Source organism: Stenella coeruleoalba (assembly GCF_951394435.1).
Source record: "Stenella coeruleoalba genome assembly, chromosome: 10".
NCBI lineage: Eukaryota > Metazoa > Chordata > Mammalia > Artiodactyla > Delphinidae > Stenella > Stenella coeruleoalba.
In genome coordinates, this window is record NC_137156.1 from 78,077,766 (window position 1) to 78,098,997 (window position 21,232).

Here is a 21,232-nt window from a genome sequence, read left to right on the forward strand (position 1 = left end):
AAGATTACAATTGTGATATAGCCTAATCTTTTTTTCTGCCTTGTACTATTATTTAAAGTTTACAAAGACCTCTTGGCTCAAATGGGATGTGATACTCATCCTAAAGATGTCAAGTTATATTCTTTTAATATTCATCTACTCAACTGAAAATTTTAATTGTGTTTTCATATAAAATAAGAAGGTTTTAATGGTTAATTATTACTTATGTCGACATTTTGGTAATAAATGTGTGTGGGTGTGGGTGTGTATATATATATATATATATATATATATATATATAGCGCCACTGACTGACAGAATTTCAACATATAAAGCACAAAGATTTTCACTTTAATATGCATTTGGAATGCTCACTTATATTTCAAAATGAATACTCAGATATTAAAGCAGAATGATATACTTTGCTTGTATTACGTATATTATCACACTGATTGGCTACGACGATTAGCTATGTGATTACGTGATAACTGACCAGGCACAAGTGCAGACAAGCTAGAAATGACTGAAATATCATTTGACTAGTAGGCCTTCCAATGGCAAAGCTGAAGCAAAGCTACATACATTCTGACCAAACAGCAAGGCCAAAGCCAAACTTTGATGCACCTCTACCCAATGATTTACAATGGCCTTGTCTACTGTTTGTCCCATTAGACTGTGGTTGCCATAATGGTGGGATTTTTGCTTCTTTTGTTCACTCCTGTATCCCCAGCACCTTGCACAGGGTATAGCGTATAGAAGCCAGTCACATAAATGAGATAAAGGACGGAAGGACCTAAGGAATAAACAAAGGAGTATGGTGAGTGGTATCTGTGTTCCTCTCCCTGTGATCTGATTCTCCCCGACTGGCAAGTACTGCGATCATCAAGGAGCAGGCCCACAGGATGAATGCTGATCACAAGTGACCCAAAGAACATAACGAGTTCTTCCAGAGGCTGTCATTCTCAGAGACCAGGCTGGTTTTGACATTTGTTTTGTTTGGGGTCTCTCTAAAGTAGGAAAGTGAGAACGAGAGAGAAGCATTTTCCAGGTCTCTAATCTTGATACATTTGGCTCAAGAGAAAATCACCTATTCTGTTGGAGTAGATAGTTTGTGTTCTCTGACGTGGCAGGGAGAAAGATCAGGTGACAGTGCATGGCAGGGCAGAACTGGGACTTTAGACACTGAGATTCCTGCCTCTAATTCCTCTTTCCTAATAGTCCTCAAATATTGATACTGCAGCTCTATTGTGCTAGTTGATATGTGAAGTAACGGTAGACAAGGGTCTCTTTATTCCATCTCTCTCTCTCTACTAAATCGACAAAGAAAAAAAAAAATCCAGAACTGCAGAACCCTGCCTTCCTTACATTTCATGACAGCCTCTTTGCTAAATGTCAAGATATCCCCAAATTTCCATAGCTTTAGTTTAACTTGTGATGTCCCTAGTGAGTCCTTGGAGGTTGTGTGTGTAGCTGGTGTGTATTTTGTTCATTACTTGAAAAGTAACAGTGGTTTGGTGTCAGTAAGAACTCACAAAATGGGTTCACTTTATTTTTCAGACTTTGTTCTGTTCTTTTGGATATTCTGTAGCCAATTCTATTCTTTCAGATGTTGAGCACTCCTCTGAGTGGAGAAATCTCTGCCACAATTATCGTTATGGTCATGAGTACTCTAAAGAGGTTTCCGAGGCCATCCTGTAGCACCCACTTTTTAGCTTTGACCGGAGTCCTTCACCATTCGCATTAAGGCTTAGATCAGAGTCAATCAAGACCTATTGACCATGTATTATACGTAAGGCATTATATGAAAACTAGCCTGATATATAGATTTTTCCAGGTATGAGTAAGGAATCTACACATTTCTGGGGCTCACAGCAGGCTGCCCCCAAATATGCAACATGCAGTACTGATTATTCTGAATTAGAGTTACTTGGAAAACAGCCAGTAGGGGGAAATTATATAAAAAAAAAAAAAAAACCGACGCTGACCTCTCTCTTTCCCCCCGACAGCAGGATATAAATCTCCTCCGTGAAAGTATCTTTGCTGCACCAGGAGGACAGAAAGCATCCTTATCACCAGAGCTAGGGGATTCAAGGCTAAGAAAACTGTATAAACAAACTTTGTTACTTCTTCATTAGCTTCCTTTCCCAAGCAAAAACCCCTTTGTTAAATCTTCACAAATAATTATTTGTTTGTCTATAAATGATATATAAATAGCCTAGTTTGGTCACTTTGTGGGTCTTATTTTTATGAGACCTCCTATGCGTACGAATTTAATTTTTTTCCCTGTTAACCTGTCTTGTGTCAGTTTAATTATTAGACCAGCCGAAAGAACTCCAGAGGGGTGGGGGGGGGATTTCCCCCTCCCCAACAAAATAAATGCACACATTCCAAGGCAAACTTCAAAACAACATCTAAGGGGCTTCCCTGGTGGCGCGGTGGTTAAGAATCCGCCTGCCAACGCAGGGGACACGGGTTTGAGCCCTGGTCCAGGAAGATCCCACATGCCGTGGAGCAACTAAGCCTGTGAGCCACAACTACTGAGCCTGTGCTCTGGAGTCCGTGAGCCACAACTACTGAGCCCGCGTGCCACAACTACTGAGCCTGCGCTCTAGAGCCCATGAGCCACAACTACTGAAGCCTGTGCGCCTAGAGCCTGCAACAAGAGAAGCCACCGCAATGAGAAGCCCGCGTACCGCAACAAAGAGTAGCCCCCACTCGCGGCAACTAGAGAAAGCCTGCGTGCAGCAACGAAGACCCAACGCAGCCAAAAAAATAAATAAATAAATAAATATTTAAAAAACCCCAAAAAACCAACATCTAATTGAGAGAGAAAGTATCTTAAGCTTCTTTTGTCCACACCACCTGATGGTCTGTGCTGTTTTCCTTTCCATCCTGGCTCCACCGATGGCAACAACAATTATAGACATAAAAATAATAGTTCTTAGATTTGTGTCAAGTGCTCTGCATATATTATTAAATAGATACCTCATCAACAAGCTTGTAAGTATCGTTAGCCTCATTTTACAGATGAAGAAACTGAGGCTCAGACGGATTTAGTAACTTACCCACTGTAACAATGTCAGCTGCACGACTGGAATCCACACTAGAATTGTCTCGCCCAAAGCTTTTGCTCTGATGCCTGTGCTGAGCCTTATTTTCCATATAATCACTACAATGTTTCCAACCAGATTCCATCTACTGAAGGCTTTCTGAAATAGCAGTTCCACCCCAAATCCTGTGAACCAGAAGCTATGGGCTGGGGTGACAGCTTTTAAGTCCTTACCCATGAACCCAGGGAACTTTCAGGGATTCCAGAACTAAAGCACCAGAGCCCCAGAGGCTTCCAAACACCCTGATGTCTGGCATCGTGCCAAGAAGAGCATCTGTCGTCCTTGGAGGCCCCATACCCCTCAGCATCCCTGCAGTGAGGTGATCGATATATCACAGCACAGGGGGTTTTGCCGTAAAACAAATAAGACACTTAGGAACATGTAGAAAGTATGATCTCAGCGGCACTTGACCTCTCCTGAACAAAGGCTCTGATCCAGAAAGAAGCTGGAAGAATGGGCTTGTGGAGATCCAAGCGGTCGGGGGCGAGACGCTCAGGTGTGTTGTGAGTCTGCATGAGGACTCAAGGAGACCACTGCCCTTTTCCATTCCTCTTTCTCCTGGGAACCAGGTCTTGTATCATTAAATTGATGGCAGCCTATGCTGCGGGTCTGTCCTCTTGCTCTGGAAAGCATTTTGGCAATAGTGCCCTTTCTCCTTTGGCTGACTTGGCTTTTTGCTTTCCGTGTGCTTAGAATCCTATAACCTGGGTTTTGGGAGTTAGAGGACTTCAGGGCAGCCTTCCTAACTTTTCTGAGCTTCTTTTTTTTTTATATGTAATGAGGGGAAAGTATCTATTTCTTAACACTACCACGTGGGATTCAGTGATATTATAACGGGTTTTTGCCTATTAGCAATATTTCTCAAGAAATGCCATCCACCGTACTCAGTCCTTAGCTTGGGTCATATTGTCTTTCAACACCAGCCCCATAGGGTAGGATGTATTACTGCCTCCATTTCAAACTGGAAGAAACTGAAGCTCAGTGAGGAGCATCCACTTGCCCAAGGTGACCCAGCGGGTAGGTGGTGGAGCTGGGATTCACACCCAGTTCTGGGCAGCTCTGCCATTTGGTACCAGGTGGCTCAGCGCCTGGTGCCTAGGATATCTGAATAAATGGTAGGAGCAACTGTTATTGAGAATGATTTCCCCGAGGAAGGATGATGATCATTAGTGGCTCTCCTGGAATTCTGTAAGCACCTCTGGCTCATCTTTGCAGACTTGCACACATAGCACCTCACAGAGCAGCTGCCTATGGGCTGAATTCCACCTGCTGAGCTGAGCGTGTGCACGGACGTGGAACACCTGTGCGCCAGCACATTCATCACCATTTAAATAGGGGCAGTGATTTAACCCACAAAATAACTGAGTTTATGGAAAGGAAATGAGCCCTCTTAGATCGTTTTGCTGAGTAGTTAATGCTAATTAAAAGACTTTCTTCTAGGGAAGTGATTTCCTTCAGAAAGGCAGGGGAGCAGAATGAGCAAAAACTACAGCCTTCGGGTTTGGCTCCTGGCTTAGCTATGTATTATCTGTGCAACTTTGACCAAGTCACTTAACCTCTCTGAATCTCAGTAGTTCCATCAGTAAAATGGAATAGCAATAGAATCTGTATTATAATTTCAGTAGGGCATTAAATAAGACATTGACTGTGAAGTACTTAGTATAGTACCTGGCCCATAGAAAGTGTTGGATCAATATTAGTGATTACTATTTTAGACTCAGGTCACTTTTTTTTTTAACATCTTTATTGGAGTATAATTGCTTTACAATGGTGTGTTAGTTTCTACTTTACAACAAAGTGAATCTGCTATACATATACATATATCCCCATATCTCCTCCCTCTTGCGTCTCCCTCCCTCCCACCCTCCCTATCCCACCCCTCTAGGTGGTCACAAAGCACCAAGCTGATCTCCCTGTGCTATGCGGCTGCTTCCCACTAGCTATCTATTTTACATTTGGTAGTGTATATATGTCCATGCCACTCTCAGATCACTTTTTTTTTGTATGTCTCCCTCCTCCCCCCTCCCTTCTCCCTCTCAACAAGAATGAAGCCGTGATAATAATAGCCAGCAGGATTACTATGTGACAGGCACTGTTTTAAGTGTTTTATATATGTGAATTCATTTAATTTTCTCAAGAATGTGGAAAATGAGGCACAGAGAGTTAGGTGACCTGCCCAAGGTCACAGAGCTGAGATTCAGACCCAGCACTTTGCCTTCCCATTCTGTGTTCTTGACCACAACACTGTACTGCTTCTATGCACCAATGAATCTAAAGCAAGCCTCTCTTGTTTTCTTATTAGTGAGAATTTAGAGTTTCTGGGCTCTATCTCATTCCTACAGGTAAGTGACGGTATGACATTCCATCCTATATTTTTCCTGATGACTAAATAACAACTACAGCAGTTCTTCACACTTGGGGAGACGTGTATTGAATCGTATTTCCACTGAACAGTGATTGGGCAATCAGTCCAGTTCTCAGTTCATGTCATCAACGGATGTAACTGGCAAGTAAGCTCAGACAAGGTACTCAAGGAGCTGAACTAGACAGGAAATGGACCTACTGTCACTTAGTCCTTAAAGGGCTATAAAAAGATACATCCTTGGGCTTCCCTGGTGGCGCAGTGGTTGAGAGTCCGCCTGCCGATGCAGGGGACACGGGTTTGTGCCCCGGTCTGGGAAGATCCCACATGCCGCGGAGCGCCTGGTCCCATGAGCCATGGCCGCTGAGCCTGCGCGTCCGGAGCCTGTGCTCCGCAACGGGAGAGGCCACAACAGTGAGAGGCCCCCCCCTCAAAAAAAAGATACATCCTTGTTTCATACCCACCCAATGCTGGACTCCTCGTGAAACCAGAACTTTCACGGATGTCTCACAACTGGATGGAGCATCACTGTCTAAATGCCAAACTCCAGTCACCACTCGATTATCCACTTCTGAAACTCCTACCAACTCTAGAAATTTCACCAACTCGCTGTTACTTGAAACTCCTGAAAATTCTGCATTAAGTTCTACCATTATGGCTCTTCTCAGGATCAGCTAGACAAAGAAAAAAAAAAAACTATAAAACTCTTGAGAAGGAGCCTTGGATACCACTTATCAGGACACGGTAAAGCCAGAAAGCTTGGTGACCTACAGAAGAGAGGGTGGCTAACTGAGGATGCAGCACTTGGAGCACCTTCTCCAAAGCTTGTTCTCTAGCATCCTGTTCCTTTCTACTGGCTACCCTGCTGATTGTTGTTTTAGCAGCCAGTCTGCTTTCACCTTCCAGCTCACAAGCAAACACAAACTGGCTTTCAACACAAGTTGTGGCTTCTGGACGACACTTCCTGGTCTCTGAGCATCCCAAACTGTGATTAGAACTGTGCTTCCTCCCAACCCACACGTCTTCAGGGAACCTAGCAAAATTGAATTTCTGGGTCAACGTTGGCCTTTACCATTTAAGATTTAATTAACTTTGAATGAAGCTAAGCCTTTTCCTCAGAAAGGAAAAATGAGAGAAATGGTATCCAGGCTTTCACTCAGTGTTACATAAATGTCTTCTGGACTGTGACCTTGAGCTGGAGTTTCAAGAAAGGTAGACAAGAAAGAAGCTGAGGGCTTCCCTGGTGGCGCAGTGGTTGAGAGTCCGCCTGCCGATGCAGGGGACACGGGTTCGTGCCCCGGTCCGGGAAGATCCCACATGCCGCGGAGCGGCTGGGCCCGTGAGCCATGGCCTCTGAGCCTGCGCGTCCGGAGCCTGTGCTCCGCAACAGGAGAGGCCACAACAGTGAGAGGCCCGCATACCACAAAAAAAAAAAAAAAAAAAGCTGAATCTCAGAAGGCCTCCCTCTTTTTTTCCATCTGGTGGCTTTGCAGTTCTCAGCAGCTATAGTGGCCCCTGAAGAATTGATCACTCTGTGCCCAGGCACTCAGATGTTTCCAGCCAGCTTCTCTCCAGGCTCTACGACATCGAGGGCCATGTCTGTATTATCCCCCAATTTACACTAATGCCTGGCAGACAGTACGTGCTCCATATTTGCTGACTAATACACCTGTCTTTTCAAGTTTACTCTGGGCCGTGAAGAGGCTTCAGGTTTCAAGGTGGAAATCCAGTCGTACCCTCCCTGGCTTAAAATCCTCCAATGGTTTCTCCATGGTCTTAGAATGAAGACCCTTCATGTGCCTAGGAGGCCCTGCGTTGTCTGGTCCTGCCTTGATCTTTTGACTCTTCCTGTAGCACATTCCCCCTCTCTGACTAATCTCTATTCACATTGCTCTATTTTCAGTCCAGGAACACGTCCAGCCCCTTCCTCCCTCAAAGCCTTTGCACATGCTGTTCCCTATGCCAGGAATGCTTTTCCAGCTCTTCTCATGGCTGGATCTTTCTCATCCTTCAGGTATCAAGTCACGCATTACCTACTCTGAGTGCACTTCCTTGGCCACTTGAGTAACGTATGTTCCCATTACTTTGTACTGTAGCAGCCTGTTCATTTCTTATGGAACCAAATTACATTCTGTTATTATCTTGTATATTTATTTGTTCCTTGTTTGTTGCCTGTGTCCTTTACTAGAATGTACGCTCCATGAGGCCAAGGCTTGAGGTATTATTCATGGCTGTAGCCCCAGTACTAGTTGGTCACAAGTAGAGCACCCCATGTACACTTGTTGAGGAAATGTAAGTGCCTACCCTTCACATCATTCCCTTATACCTAAATTTCAAAGGGGCCATTCAGGAAATGTACTCTGTTTCCATATAAACCATTCCAAGTACACAGAAAATATTTTTAGCTAAATTGAGGAAGGAAGTACCGTCAAGAAGATGATACGTGAGGGAAGAAATTGGAGGGCATGACTTCCTTTTCTAACTTTGTAACTGACTTAATGTGGGACGATTTAATGGAACTGTATTTCTATGAATAATTTGGGCCTAATAAGCACAATCCACTCTGAATTGTGCCATTAGGACAAATAAGATATTTCACAGAAGAAAATGTGATAGCAAGTCATTGTGTTTTATTCTTTTTTTTTTTTTTAACTATGTTCTCATCAGATAAGATGCCATTAGAAGATGCTAGGGCTATAGCAAGATTTACCTGTTAGGGTATTTTATTTTCTTATTCTCTTGGAAAATGGCAGGAAATGGTTTGATTGTATTTTCAAATTCTTGACAGTAATGAAATCCATGTATCATAAAGCCCATGGTTTGTCAGGGAATAATAAAGTTGTTAAATAATCAAATACCAAGCGGCACCCTTGGTTTCAACTCAGAAGAATACAATTTCAGAGAAGTTAGCACAATATTGGGCTGCTAACTCAAACTGCCTTTCTTTTCAGCAAAATCACTTAAATTTCTCTTGTATTTAGTCCTCAGGACATGCTTTCATTGGAGGGTAACATGCACTGAAAGAAAACACTGAGAAAGACAGTCATTTGGGAGTATATCTTGTACTCAGGGAATGTATCAGGTTTCCTTACATCATTTCTCCCAAATTAAAGTAATTTGCATATTGTTTTCCCAAACTATGCCATTTCCACATACCAAACAAGATAGTTTCATGATAGTTTATCATATCTAGGTACCACCTGTGCTATTTTTTACTTAATATTATTTTTCGTTTAAATTAATTCACTTTCTCCAAATAAAACATACAGATGGCTAAAAAGAACATGAAAAGATGCTCAACATTGCTAATTATTAGAGAAATGCAAATCAAAACCACAATGAGGTACCACCTCACGCCAGTCAGAATGGCCATCATCAAAAAAGTCTACAAGTAGGGACTCCCCCAGTTGCACAATGGTTAAGACTCGTGCTCCCAATGCAGGGGGCCTGGGTTTGATCACTGGTCAGGGAACTAGATCCTACATGCATGCCACAACCAGGAGTTTGCATGCCACAACTAAGGAGCCTGCGAGCTGCAACTGACCCGGCACAACCTAAATAAATAAATAAATTAATTAATATTTTTTTTAAAAAAGTCTACAAGTAATAAATGCTGGAGAAGGTGTGGAGAAAAGGGAACACTCCTGCACTGTTGGTGGGAACATAAGTGGTACAACCACTATGGAGAACAGTATGGAGTTTCCTTAAGAAACTAAAAACAGAACTACCATATGATCCAGCAATCCCACCCCAGGGCATATACCTGGAGAAAACTCTAATTCAAAAAGATACATGAACCCCAATGTTCCTAGCAGCACTGTTTACAACAGCCAAGACATGGAAGCAACCTAAGTGTCCATCAACAGACAAATGGATAAAGAAGAAGTGGTATACATACACAATGGAATATTACTCAGCCATAAATAAGAATGAAATAATCCCATTCGCAGCCACGTGGATAGACCTAGAGATGATCATACTAAGGGAACAGTGTCAGAAAGAGAAAGACAAACACCATATGATATCACTTATGTGTGGAATCTAAAATATGACAGAAGTGAAACTACAGTAAGTCCCCTATATACAAACCTTCAAGTTGCGAACTTTCAAAGAAGTGAACGTGAGTTTGCATGTCCAATCACGTAAGTTAGTTCATGTTTCTGGCGTGGACTGTCACGTGCGTGCATCCTCTACAAGTTGTTGTGCTTTTGTGTACTTTACTGTATGGTACTGTATAGAGTACAGTAGTACAGCATCTTTATTTCAAGCCCACATGTCCAGAAGCAAGCATAAAAGCAGTGATGATATAGCTGGTACTGTACTGTACTTTTCAAGGTACTGTAATGTAAGATTAAAAATGTTTGTTTTTATGTATTATTTGTGTGAAAAGTATTATAAACCTATTACAGTACAGTACTATATAGCCGATTGTGTTAGTTGGGTACCTTGGCTAACTGTGTTGGACTCATGAACAAATTGGACTTACGAACACATTCCCGGAATGGAACTTGTTCGTATGTAGGGGACTTATTGTATTTACTAAACAGAAACAGACTCACAGACATAGAAAACAAACTTATAGTTACCAAAGGGGAAGGTTGGGCGGGGGAGGGATAAATTAGGAGTTTGGGGTTAGCAGATACAAACTACTATATATAAAATAGGTAACCAACAAGGACCCACTGTATAGCACAGGGAACTCTACTCAATATCTTGTAAAAAAAAAAAAAAAAAAAACTATAATGGAAGAGACTATTCAAAAAGAATATATATATATATATATAACTGAATTACTTTGCTGTACACCTGAAACTAACACAACATTGTAAATCAACGATATTTCAACAAAAATTGAAAAAAAAAGAAAAACACTGTCTTATGGTAAGAAAATTCCTCCGTTCTATTTCTTAGGAGGTGGACAAGTATATCTGGGTTCTTGAATCCACAAGGTATTTCCCTTCTGCATTTCCATGACTCCCTGAGATTGCTCACCACAAAACAGGGTTTCAATTACTCATGCCCTGCCTCAGCACCCTCAGTGGCTTCCTGCTAGAAGCAGCAATGGTGCCTCACAAATGGAGGCAATATTTTTGAAAGTAAATACATCTCGTGAAAAATTCTGATTTTCATATTCTGGCTTCCTGCATTAAAAACCCAGGAGAGGAGGACAACAGCATTGAGAGGATCCACAGTCGGCTAGGAAATAACCCATGTGTAGCAAAGAGACTGGTAAAATGAAGGATGAGAGGGGGCGACACACACACACACACACACACACACACACACACACACAGCCATGTTTTCCAACCACAAAACGCATCTCACTCATGAAAACAGCCTTCTTATATTATGCACCTAATTCAAAATGACCACGTGGGGGCAGGGCCCTGGTTATAAGTGAAGAGGTGACCTTGATAGAGGAGGTGACAGAGAGCTTGGACCCTCCACTGCTAGGTTTCAACAATATAGAACAGCATTTCCAATGGATGCTAATAGATGGTAGTTGAAAAAAGTTTGGGAAACTCATGAATAAACAAAGGTAAAAAGCTTTATTTTCTATAATTAAATCCTCAAAGCCTTTAAAATGCCAAAGTACGCTGTAAATAACTCAGAAAAAATGTAATGTCTGGCATTTCCCAGCCTCACTTGACTGTAATACCGCTCTCCCCATCCTTGTTTTTCTTGGAGTAGTCTACATATTAGAGTTCTAAAAAACACTCTTGGACAAACTGGGGCATGCAGTGTACTCCTGCTTTTGTGACTGTACTTGGAAAAAAAAGAAAAAGCCAAATTCCTTGTAGACACGTTATAGGATAAGATATTAGAGTTCCAGTTACTGGGTAAAATACTTGGTAGCAGCAACAAGAGAATTTATAAGCAGTAAATAAAACAGGCTTGAATGGAATCTTGGTTTTAGAATGTATCGATAAAGTATGGACATCGGCTAGCTGTAGGAATCGTCAAAGACAAGAATCAGAAGATGAACAGGGCAGGAAAAAGGCTAAATTTGTCAGATGATGAAGTGGAGTTATTAGGACACATGAAAGATGACCCTCCAAAGGGTACTTTTTGGGATAATCAAAATCAAGTAGCAGAGACGACAGCTAGAGATCAGTAATGGGAAAAACTGCGAGTAGAAGCAGGGAGGAAAAAGAGAAGAAATATAAGCTTCAAAGAAAAGAAAGGGTGGAGAGGATGCAGAATAAGTACAAACATGAGACGAGGAAGAAAATGCACCTGCACAAACAGGCTCATTCATCATCTCAAGACAAAAGTGGAGGCAGAGGAGAAGTATTAGCAGCGAATTATGACCAAGAAAACGGCAAAGAAAAGAAGTGGAAGAAGAATTTGGTTTTAGAAGGCAGCTGAGTAGAGATTATAAGGAGAATGTATATATTAGAAAGGAGAAAAGAAGAGACAAGAAGAGACATGCATTTTGGTAGATTTCATACTCTGGGTATATCTCTTTGAGATACTCTAAAAATGGCAAATACAGGGCACATGTACGTCTTCCTGTATGAGTCGATCATGCATCATTTTCCTCTGAATACAGACTTCGCTTCAGAACACTTCTCAACACAGCACTTTGGATAGCCACTACAGACTGATTTGACTTGACGTGAGTTATGAAAGTTGCGTTCTTACTGTATTAAAACACAAACAAGCCCTCTGTGGGGTTTTGGTAATACCCCCTCACTGACTGAAGAGGAATAAAAAAATTATACTTCTTCAGTGTGAGATGTATTCATATGGACATAATGCATGTGGATGGATATGAGTAAGTGTATATGTGAAATATAGCCATATCAAGTAGTTCGACCAAAGCATTCCATATTTATTTCTAATCTGAAACTGTTTTAAACATTCATACGCACATGAAAATCAGCTTCATCACTTACTCTGGTAACTGAAACCTTTAAACCCAATAAACTAAATTACATTTTGAGTTACAATAGCCTAAATGAAGCAACAGCCTGTTAGAATAATCAGAGCTTTCTCCTTCCTTCTCTAACATATGATACCATATTGGGCTCGACAACTTAAAAGGTTAGTGTAAACACCAGAGAGGTTTTTATTCCCCCTAAGTGACACATTTTTCAAAGGCACATATAAATAATGCAACAGCATAATAGCATTGATTATGATCGGGCTGTGGTGACAGTTGGGGGAAAAACTGGGATTTTTATCAATGGTGGTAAAAAAGAAGTTGCATTCATTTTCAGATTGAAACTCAGTTTACAAAAAGGGAGGAAGGATGGTGTGCAACAAGTTGCTTTGGTTTCCATTTCCTCCTCCACACACTTGTTAATTGCACCCAGATCTGAGCATCTGAGGCCTTTGCCTATTCATGCAAAGCACCACTTGAAGGCACACAATGCCCTCAGATTTTTCCCTAGTCAGGGAAACATTCAGTGCTTTCTTTGAACTATTTTGTTTGAACATCCTGGTACGGTATTCCTGTTCTGCCAAACATCTCCTAGTGCTTTGAGGGAGGAGAGGCAGTGAGCTGCCGTCATGGGTTATCCTTTTTATGACTTTCTTCTGAATTAACAACAATAAAAAAAGATGCTCATTAGCCTCGGCCGGCTTAATTGAGATAGAAAAGAAAAGGAGAGAGGCAGCGGGGAGGGAGGAAAGAGAGTGGCGATCTCTCAAGAATTTTTGCAGCCTGAGAGTCTATTGACTCTCATCATCATCGCTCCTGGGAACCAATGCAATAGAATACTAACTGGTCTCCTGCATCGACTCTGGCCTTCTCCACTGCAGGCAGAGTAATCTTCTCAGAACACATATCTAATCATACATGGCCATCCTTCCTCTCCGGGGCCTAGCAAGGTCCTTCATGGTGTAGCCCCTTCCTGCCTCACTGGCAGCTTATGGCATACCTCGTTCTCTGGACTCCAGCCCCACTGGCCTTCTTTCAACGCCTCCTTGCCACAGGGTCTCTGCTGACCACAGGGCCTTTGCACAAGCTGACTCTGCCTGGAATGTTCTTTCTACTCCCAACCCCTTTGGCTCAACTTTTAAATATTTGACCAAATGTCTTATAACTCCTCAAGAAGGCCTGCTCCTACTCTGTCTCCACAAACTGGCTCAGGTCCCCCTGCTGTCTCCTCACAAAGCACTCTTTCTTTCTCAGCATTCATATCTATTTGTAACTATAAATTTGTGCAATTATGTTTCTGCTCCCCCACTCAACTATAAGCTCTGTAGGGCAACAACAGGGACTATCTTCCTTTCCGTTGTTCAACAGCACCCTGTACACAGGCACAGTGAGCATTTGACAAATATGTGTTGACCGAACAAATTAATAGATTGCGCCTAATATAACATACTGCTTTGCTGATACAGTCATAACTGTGGCACAGAGAAAGATTTTGAAAAAAAACTGTACATACCATAAACCAAATATTATTTGGTAAACATAATGAAAACAGATTTCTATCAAAGTCTCCCACACATCCTATTGAAGCCTGCAGGTTGTGACTAAACTCTCTAAGGTGATACATAAGCCTCCAGAAAGGAGGCTGTGTCTTAAATTTCCTTCTGTTCTCCTCTCTGAAGGAGTTGGAAACCTTATTAAGGCTGCCAAATAAAAATGTAGTCAAGTCATTTTGTTTGGAAAATAAACAAGGTGTATGTCTCATATAACCTTCTGGGGAAACCAAACCTTTAATCTGCAGTTGGCCAAAATGGTGCCAATGAGAAGAATCTTCTGGAAGACGAACCACGGAGAAACATAACTTACGTTGGTTTTGAAGCCTCGGCCTGGTCGGTCTGTAGTTTCTCTCCTCCTTCCACCTCCATCGTGCAATATACAATGCGATTTGGAGCTAAAGATTTGAGGCCTTGGACTTCCATGATCACCACCTGGAAACAGAGTCACACACAGCAGAGGTTATTGACAAAGTCTATGGGCAGCATCACCCGGGGAAAATATATACATAAGAAGTTACAAAAATCCCAACTGGTATCTGATGGTTTCTTTCAGGTTGCTACCAGCCAGGCTGGGACAAGTCCAGCATGAAGATACAATTCTTCATAGTGTATCTCATTGCCTTGCAGATGGAAAGACAAAGTTCACTAACTCAAATGCTCATAGGAGCTAGAAAGGTTATATGAAACGGGCTACTCTTTTCTGTGTTAAACACATAGGATGGGGACTTCCCTGGTGGCACAGGGCTTAAGAATCCACCTGCCAATGCAGGGGACACGGGTTCGAGCCCTGGTCCGGGAAGATCCCACATGCCGCGGAGCAACTAAGCCCGTGCACCACAACTACCGAGCCTGTGCTCTAGAGCCCATGAGCCACAACTACTGAGCCCGTGTGCCACAACTATGAAGCCTGCGCGCCTAGAGCCCATGCTGTGCAACAAGAGAAGCCACCGCAAGGAGAAGCCTGTGCGCCCACAACGAAGAGTAGCCCCCACCCACCGCAACTAGAGAAAGCCCGTGCGCAGCAACGAAGACCCAACACAGCCAAAAATAAATAAATAAATAAATATTAAAAACACACATACACACATAAGATGATTTTTCATTTCCACAAGAAATAGACTCTCCTATTTAAAAAATATATATAGTCTAGCTTTTAACTCAGAACGTGATGGACACATAGGCCAAGGAATTTACTTTCCTCTTTACAATAAAATAAGTGATAACACAACTGCTAAGATAAAGGGCAAGTACCATTTAGCATGAGAGTCAGAGATACAACAGGGAGTAGTGGGGACTGTGGCAAACGGGAGCACTCCATTTAAAGGGAGCAGTTGCTACTCAGTTGCAGCCCACTGTTGCCTTGTTTTACCCCAGTCCAGAGTTGCCAAAGACTCCAATTTCTCTTACTGGGAAATGGAAATATTAATCAGAATCAAAGTCAGAAATCTGATTTTGAAATTTTGACAATAATTTTAAAGGGGAGAAATAAAATACACAAACTCTGTGCAGGCCAACATTGTTGGGTCAAAAAAAAAAAAAAAAAAGCCTGCAGTTGCATACTCTCTGTCTAGACTGAGGGAAAAGGCTGGTGTTTTGATGGAACAAGTTATATCATTTATAATTCCTGGCATTTCCCACCACTACCCTCAAACTCCATTCAATCACCTGCTATTTTCATATTTAGTGGTAGGTGCTGCTCATCAGAGAGAAGGGAGAAGAGAGGAGAGGAGGGGACAGAGGGGAGGAGAGGAGAGAGACAATGATTTAAAAATCGGAAACAAATGACTCACAATCAGAGATCTCTAAAGACCAAGGTATATTTAAAAAAAAATTACTGGATTGTACTCCAAAAGAGGTAATGGCATTACACAAGAAAGATGTAGGTGTGCAAAAAATGTACGCTTTTTAATGGGCTTGATGCAAGGAAGTACAACAGGGCTGGCATTGAATCAGGATTCACAGGTCAGTTTTGCTGCTTAATAGCCCAGGGGTTCTCAAACTTAGTGTGAATCAGAATCGCCTGGAGCGCTGGTTAAACCAGACATGGCTGGACTTCACCTCCCGAGTTGCTGACAAGGAGATCTGGGGTGGAGTCCAAGACTTTTCATTTTCTTTCTTTTTTTAAAAAATTGTGTTGGAGTATAGTTAATTTACAATGTTGTACTAGTTTCAGGTGTACAGCAAAGTGATTCAGTTGTATATATACATATATTCATTCTTTTCCAGATTCTTTTCTCATATACGTTATCCCAGGATATTGAGTAGAGTTCCCTGTGCTATACAGTAGGTCCTTGTTGGTTATCTATGTTCTATATAGTAGTGTGTGTATGTAAGACTTTTCATTTCTAACCATTTCCCTGATGCTGCTGATCCAGGAGCCAGGGTACTACTCATGTGATGTTGGGCAGATCTTGACCTGGAAGTCACTGTACTTTTCTTTCAAATCTCCTGAGCCTCAGTTTCCTCATCTGTATAGTGGGGATAACGATACGTCTTCTCTCTCTCTCCATGGCCGTTGTGTGAGGATCATATGAGATGATGTATGTAATTGAAATTTTTACACTGGGTGGAAAGAACCATCAAATGAAAAGAAATGAGAGGCACTGGAGAAAGAATACAATTTTTAGAATTTTAAAGATGCGTTCAAATCCCGAATCTGCATTCTCACTAGCTGTGTAATCATTTGCTAGGTTCTTAACCACTCCAAGGCTTTGTTTCCACATCTGCAAATGCCTTGAAAGACTGTTGTGAGGATTCACTGAGTGAATGATGGTGAAGGATTCTACAAATACCTATTAGTTTTCATCAGAGCACTCCACCCACCCAGGGCCATGTCACTTGTAATCCTGGACCTCAGTTCTCTTACTCCAGGTAACTATTCTCTGCTGTCCCTTCTAGCCATGCAATTCTATAATTACCTAAAATAAGTCTTGTACCAACCTGCAAATTCAAACTAGTCTGCCCTGATGCTGTGACAGGCCTCTCTCTCTCTCTTTTTACCCCCCTAACTGTGTCTGCCAAAACACATTCACAAATAGATACTCAATGCTTTTTGCTGGCTCGTTTAGTATGATGTGCAATTTAGTGTTCTAATTAAACAGTATTTGGGAACCCTAGAGCGTTTCATTCGGTACTTGTACTTCCAAGTTACAGCCTGTTTGAATCATGTACGTCTGGCAGTATGGTTGGGGACTCACCCACATCTATATTTTAGATAATCAGCTGTGTAATATTGAGTACTGACGAAGAATTAGAAAATTGCAGATTTAAAAGCTCCATGAATATCAATAAACCACTTCCACCCCCCACCTTTCAGGAGGAAGACAAGAGGCAGTAGGAAATAAATTGCCACCTTTAATTGGCAGTAATCAAATCCAAAGACACCTAAGAAAAAGCATTCAGTATCTCAGGTGGCGGTATTAAAAAAAAAAAAGAAAGGAAGTTTGTGTGAAATTACACTGATGAGTTTTTCACACACCAAGTGCTCTATATTTAATGGAATACTGCCTCTTCCACCTGCAAAATACATGTTGAAAACCCTGTAATGTGACTATCTCAATCTGAACTGAGCACAGTAAAACAAATTACCTGCAGTTAATTCACAGCAAGCCTTAATGATGTTCTCAAATATTAATTTAGTCTTACAAATTTTAATTAAATCTATAGAAATCGGATCTATTCTCTTGGTTTCCCTAAATGTTGGATTATCATAAAATCCTTTTGGGGCTGAGCTTTCATATGCTACGAATGGTTCTCAAACTTTGGAGTGTAAGAAGTACCTGGGCAGCTCATTAAAATGCACATTCCAGGGCTATACTCTGCCTAGAGCTCTTATTCCTGACAATTTTATTGAGGCATATTTTACATATCATATAATTCACACATTTCAAGTGTACAATACAGTGATTTAGGGACTTCCCTGGTGGCACAGTGGTGAACACTCCACGCTCCCAATGCAGGGGGACTGGGTTCGACCCCTGATTGAGGAACTAGATCCTACATGCATGCCACAACTAAGAGTTCGCATGCTACAACTAAGGAGGCCACGTGCCGCAACTAAGGAGCTAGCGAGCTGCAACTAAGTGGCCCATGTGCTGCAACTAGGGAGCCTGCAAGCCACACCTAAGGGGACCGCCTGCCGCAACTAAGACCTGGTGCAACCAAATAAATAAATAAATATTAAAAATAAATAAATAAATTTACTAGGTTGTAGAAATCATCATCATAAATCAGTTTCAGAACAGTTTTATCTCCCCCAATAAGGTCCCTTATGTCCGTTTCTACCTCCTGCCCCAGGCAACACTAACCTACTTTCTGTTTCTGGATATTTACCTTTTCTGGACATTTTATATCAATGGAATCAAACAATATGTGGCCTCTTGCGTCTGGCTTCTTTCACTAAGCATAATGTTTTGGAGGTTCATCTAAATCAAAGCATGTATCAGTAGCTTGTTCCTTTTAATTGGTGAAGCGTATTCTATCATACGGATGAACCACATTTTGCCCTTTCACCAGCTGATAGACATTTAGGTTGTTTCCATTTTGGGCTAGATGAATAATGCTGCTATAAACATTTGTAAGCAAGTCTTTGTGGTGACGTGTTTTCATCTCTCTTGGGTAGATATCTAAGAGTGGAACTGCTGGATCACATGGTAATTTTATATTTACCTTTTTGAGAAACCACCAAACTGTTTTCTAAAGTGACCGCACCATTTTATATTCTCATCCTCTAGAGCTCTGGGTCAACAGTTCTGGGTGGCACAGGAAATGTGCATACTGAACCAGTTTTCAGTAATTCTGACGTAGGTAGATCAGATCTACTCCTTAGATTATACGTATGATAAACAAACATGTGAGTAAAAGTTACAGAGAAATATTGACATGTTGAGCCTTCTGCCACAGTTCTGGCCAAAATGGGTTCTTTCTTGGGGTGATGAGACAAACTAAAAGAGTCTCCACTGCAACAAGGGACTCTCTAATGGGGCAGCCGGAGGAAGAGAGAATGGAAGAGAAAATTGACAACCCACCATGAAATGATACTAGATTGCTTTTTTTGTAACACAGGTTGCCAAAATGTTAAACTCTCTAAATTGCACAAGGTATTTATTTACAAAACCCTTAAGGGCTGCTTTAAGTTGGGGAAAGTAACCCAACATTAAATTTAGTAAGTGGTTCTTAGGACTACATTTCCTAAGGAAAAAGTATGGTCTCCTGGAGATGGGAAATTACTTGCCGATTAGCTGAGCTATGCTTAGTAACTGTTATTTTAATAACTGCTCCTGGGGTGCAAGGAGGAAAACAAGCTGATTGTGAGGCATCTCATCACCCATGTCCTGCCTGCGAAACTTTCAAGGGTCTAGGGCTTTTACCTCCAGGGAGAAAGATAACACGACGTCTGACTTGGAGAGCTGGTTTTCACTCTCCTCACCCATGTCGATGATGGAAGCGTTGTGGCTGCGTTTGAGTTTCTGAAGCTTGAACTCGCCGCCTTTGGAAACTGGCATGCTCTCCAAATTAGCCATGAGCAGGTTGACGGATGACTTCAGCTCTTCAATGTACATGTTTTCCATTTCTTTGGATACAAACTTGGGAAATTTGCGTTCCTTGTAAAGAAAGAGAAAGGAATGAGCAGAGGAGTAAACACAGTCCAGAGCTCTGCTGACATCTACCACTAGTGACATTTGCCCAGATATTGTGGCATCGTGCTAGAAAAATGGTTCAGCTGGGTTGAGTAGACAGCTGCCTGCCTTCTAGTTATTTATAATCTCTAACAGGTAAGAAACACATACATAAACATATAGTAAGAAAGAGGCAAATATTTTATTATAGTTCTATTCCCCCCACCCAAGTTTTCTCCAGCAAATGTGATCTACGGAAAGAAAAATGGGGTGATGTTCTTCAAATCCGGTCTCAATTCAAACAGTTTTTCTTTTCAGCAAAATGCAGCCAGTTGTTTTTAAGCTGAGGAGACAGAAAAGCACCCTATTTCTGGATATCTATAGAGATTTTTTCACATGAATAATTCAAAAGGAGCTCATTTGAGATGTTTCAACACAGCCTGTGGCTATTTCTAAGAAGAATAGTTAACTGTTTTGAAGAAAAATTGAAAAAAAATTAAACAAGTGATGAAAAACATGATTAAAATTCCTTAGAAGAGAAGATAAAGCAATTCAGTATCAGAACTGAACTCTATATTTTTTCATTCCTTAAGAGTTCAGTTGTAATGGCAACATGCTTTAGCCAGCTTCATACCTCTGAGTTGTCCAGGTGCCTCAGATGAATAGAGTTTGGATCAATCACCTTCTCAAAGAATCATTTCCCACTTCAAACATGAATGTGCTCTCTGCAGCCCAGCTCCATAAATGAGCAGGTGAGTGGCAAATCAAATCAGTTTGACTTTTTTTTTTTTGCAAGTGACAGAAAAATCCACTTGAACTGGCTTAAACAATGAAGGAATGTATAGGTTTGAAAATGTCCTAGGGTAGAACCAGCTTCAGACAAGACTGGAATTAGGAGTCAGATAATATCATTATAACTGAGTTTTTCCTCCAAAACTTGGTTTGGGTTCTTCTGGGCTGGCTTCATGCTCAGTCTGGCTCCTTCTAATGTGACAAAAAGATTGCTAAAGATCTGTACCTCGCAACACCACATCACACTATCTAAAGGAAGAGCGAACATCTCCTCCTGTAATGCTCACAGAAGATGGAGGATCTTTTATCTCAGAATCCTCACCTGAAGTCTGACTTATGTGCATACCCTGAACCAGTTTCCATGGCCAGTGATGTCATGTTGAATCGCTTAGGCCTGCGTTATTTCCTCTGTCCCTGTGGCTCAGGGTAGAACTCCACCTGGGTCCCACGGAACATGAATTGGTTTGCCAATTCTGGGTGGCAGAAAAATAAGATGTCTAATATGTGGGCACCTGACTTAAAGTCATCCAGCTAATTCTACTAAGTGGCCAGCAATCAACTGGACTTAATCACTCAAGCAATTGAAGTGAGAGATGTTGAGATTGCGATCAGTGGTGAAACTGCAACAGTAAGATCATAAAGATAGACTCTTGGGTGGTTGCCATATTGTCCATGTTGGACCAAGTGGAAGCGCCGTAAGAACTTGACAAAGAGCGAGAAAGAGATGGGGAGATAGAGGAGGGAGAGAGACTGTGAGAGAGAGGAAGGAAGGAGGGAGGGAGGAGGGAAGGAAGAGAAGAGGAGAGAGGAGGGTATTTAGAGTCACAGAAAGGAGCTTTGACTTTTATTGGTTTTCTAATTCTAAGAAAGCCAAGTTATTCCTCTTGCAGTTTAGATGCCTGAGATTCTCTTATTTTCCTTTCAATACTCAA

At 41.6% G+C, this 21,232-nt stretch overlaps 1 protein-coding gene across 12 annotated transcripts in view; it reads right to left on the reverse strand.

Moving 5' to 3' along the window:
• Positions 1 to 21,232, reverse strand: part of CADPS (calcium dependent secretion activator) — a 796,875-nt gene that overhangs the window by 230,932 nt on the left and 544,711 nt on the right. For all 12 annotated transcript variants that reach the window (XR_013830018.1, XR_013830019.1, XR_013830020.1 and 9 more), the window contains 2 exons: positions 19,260 to 19,493; positions 14,201 to 14,322 (listed from right to left, as the gene is read on the reverse strand). Coding sequence is in view for 9 of the 12 variants with exons in the window: in XM_079933010.1 (XP_079789136.1) it covers positions 14,201 to 14,322; positions 19,260 to 19,493 (356 nt within the window). In the remaining 3 variants the exon portion in view is untranslated. The remainder of the gene's footprint in view (positions 1 to 14,200; positions 14,323 to 19,259; positions 19,494 to 21,232) is intronic.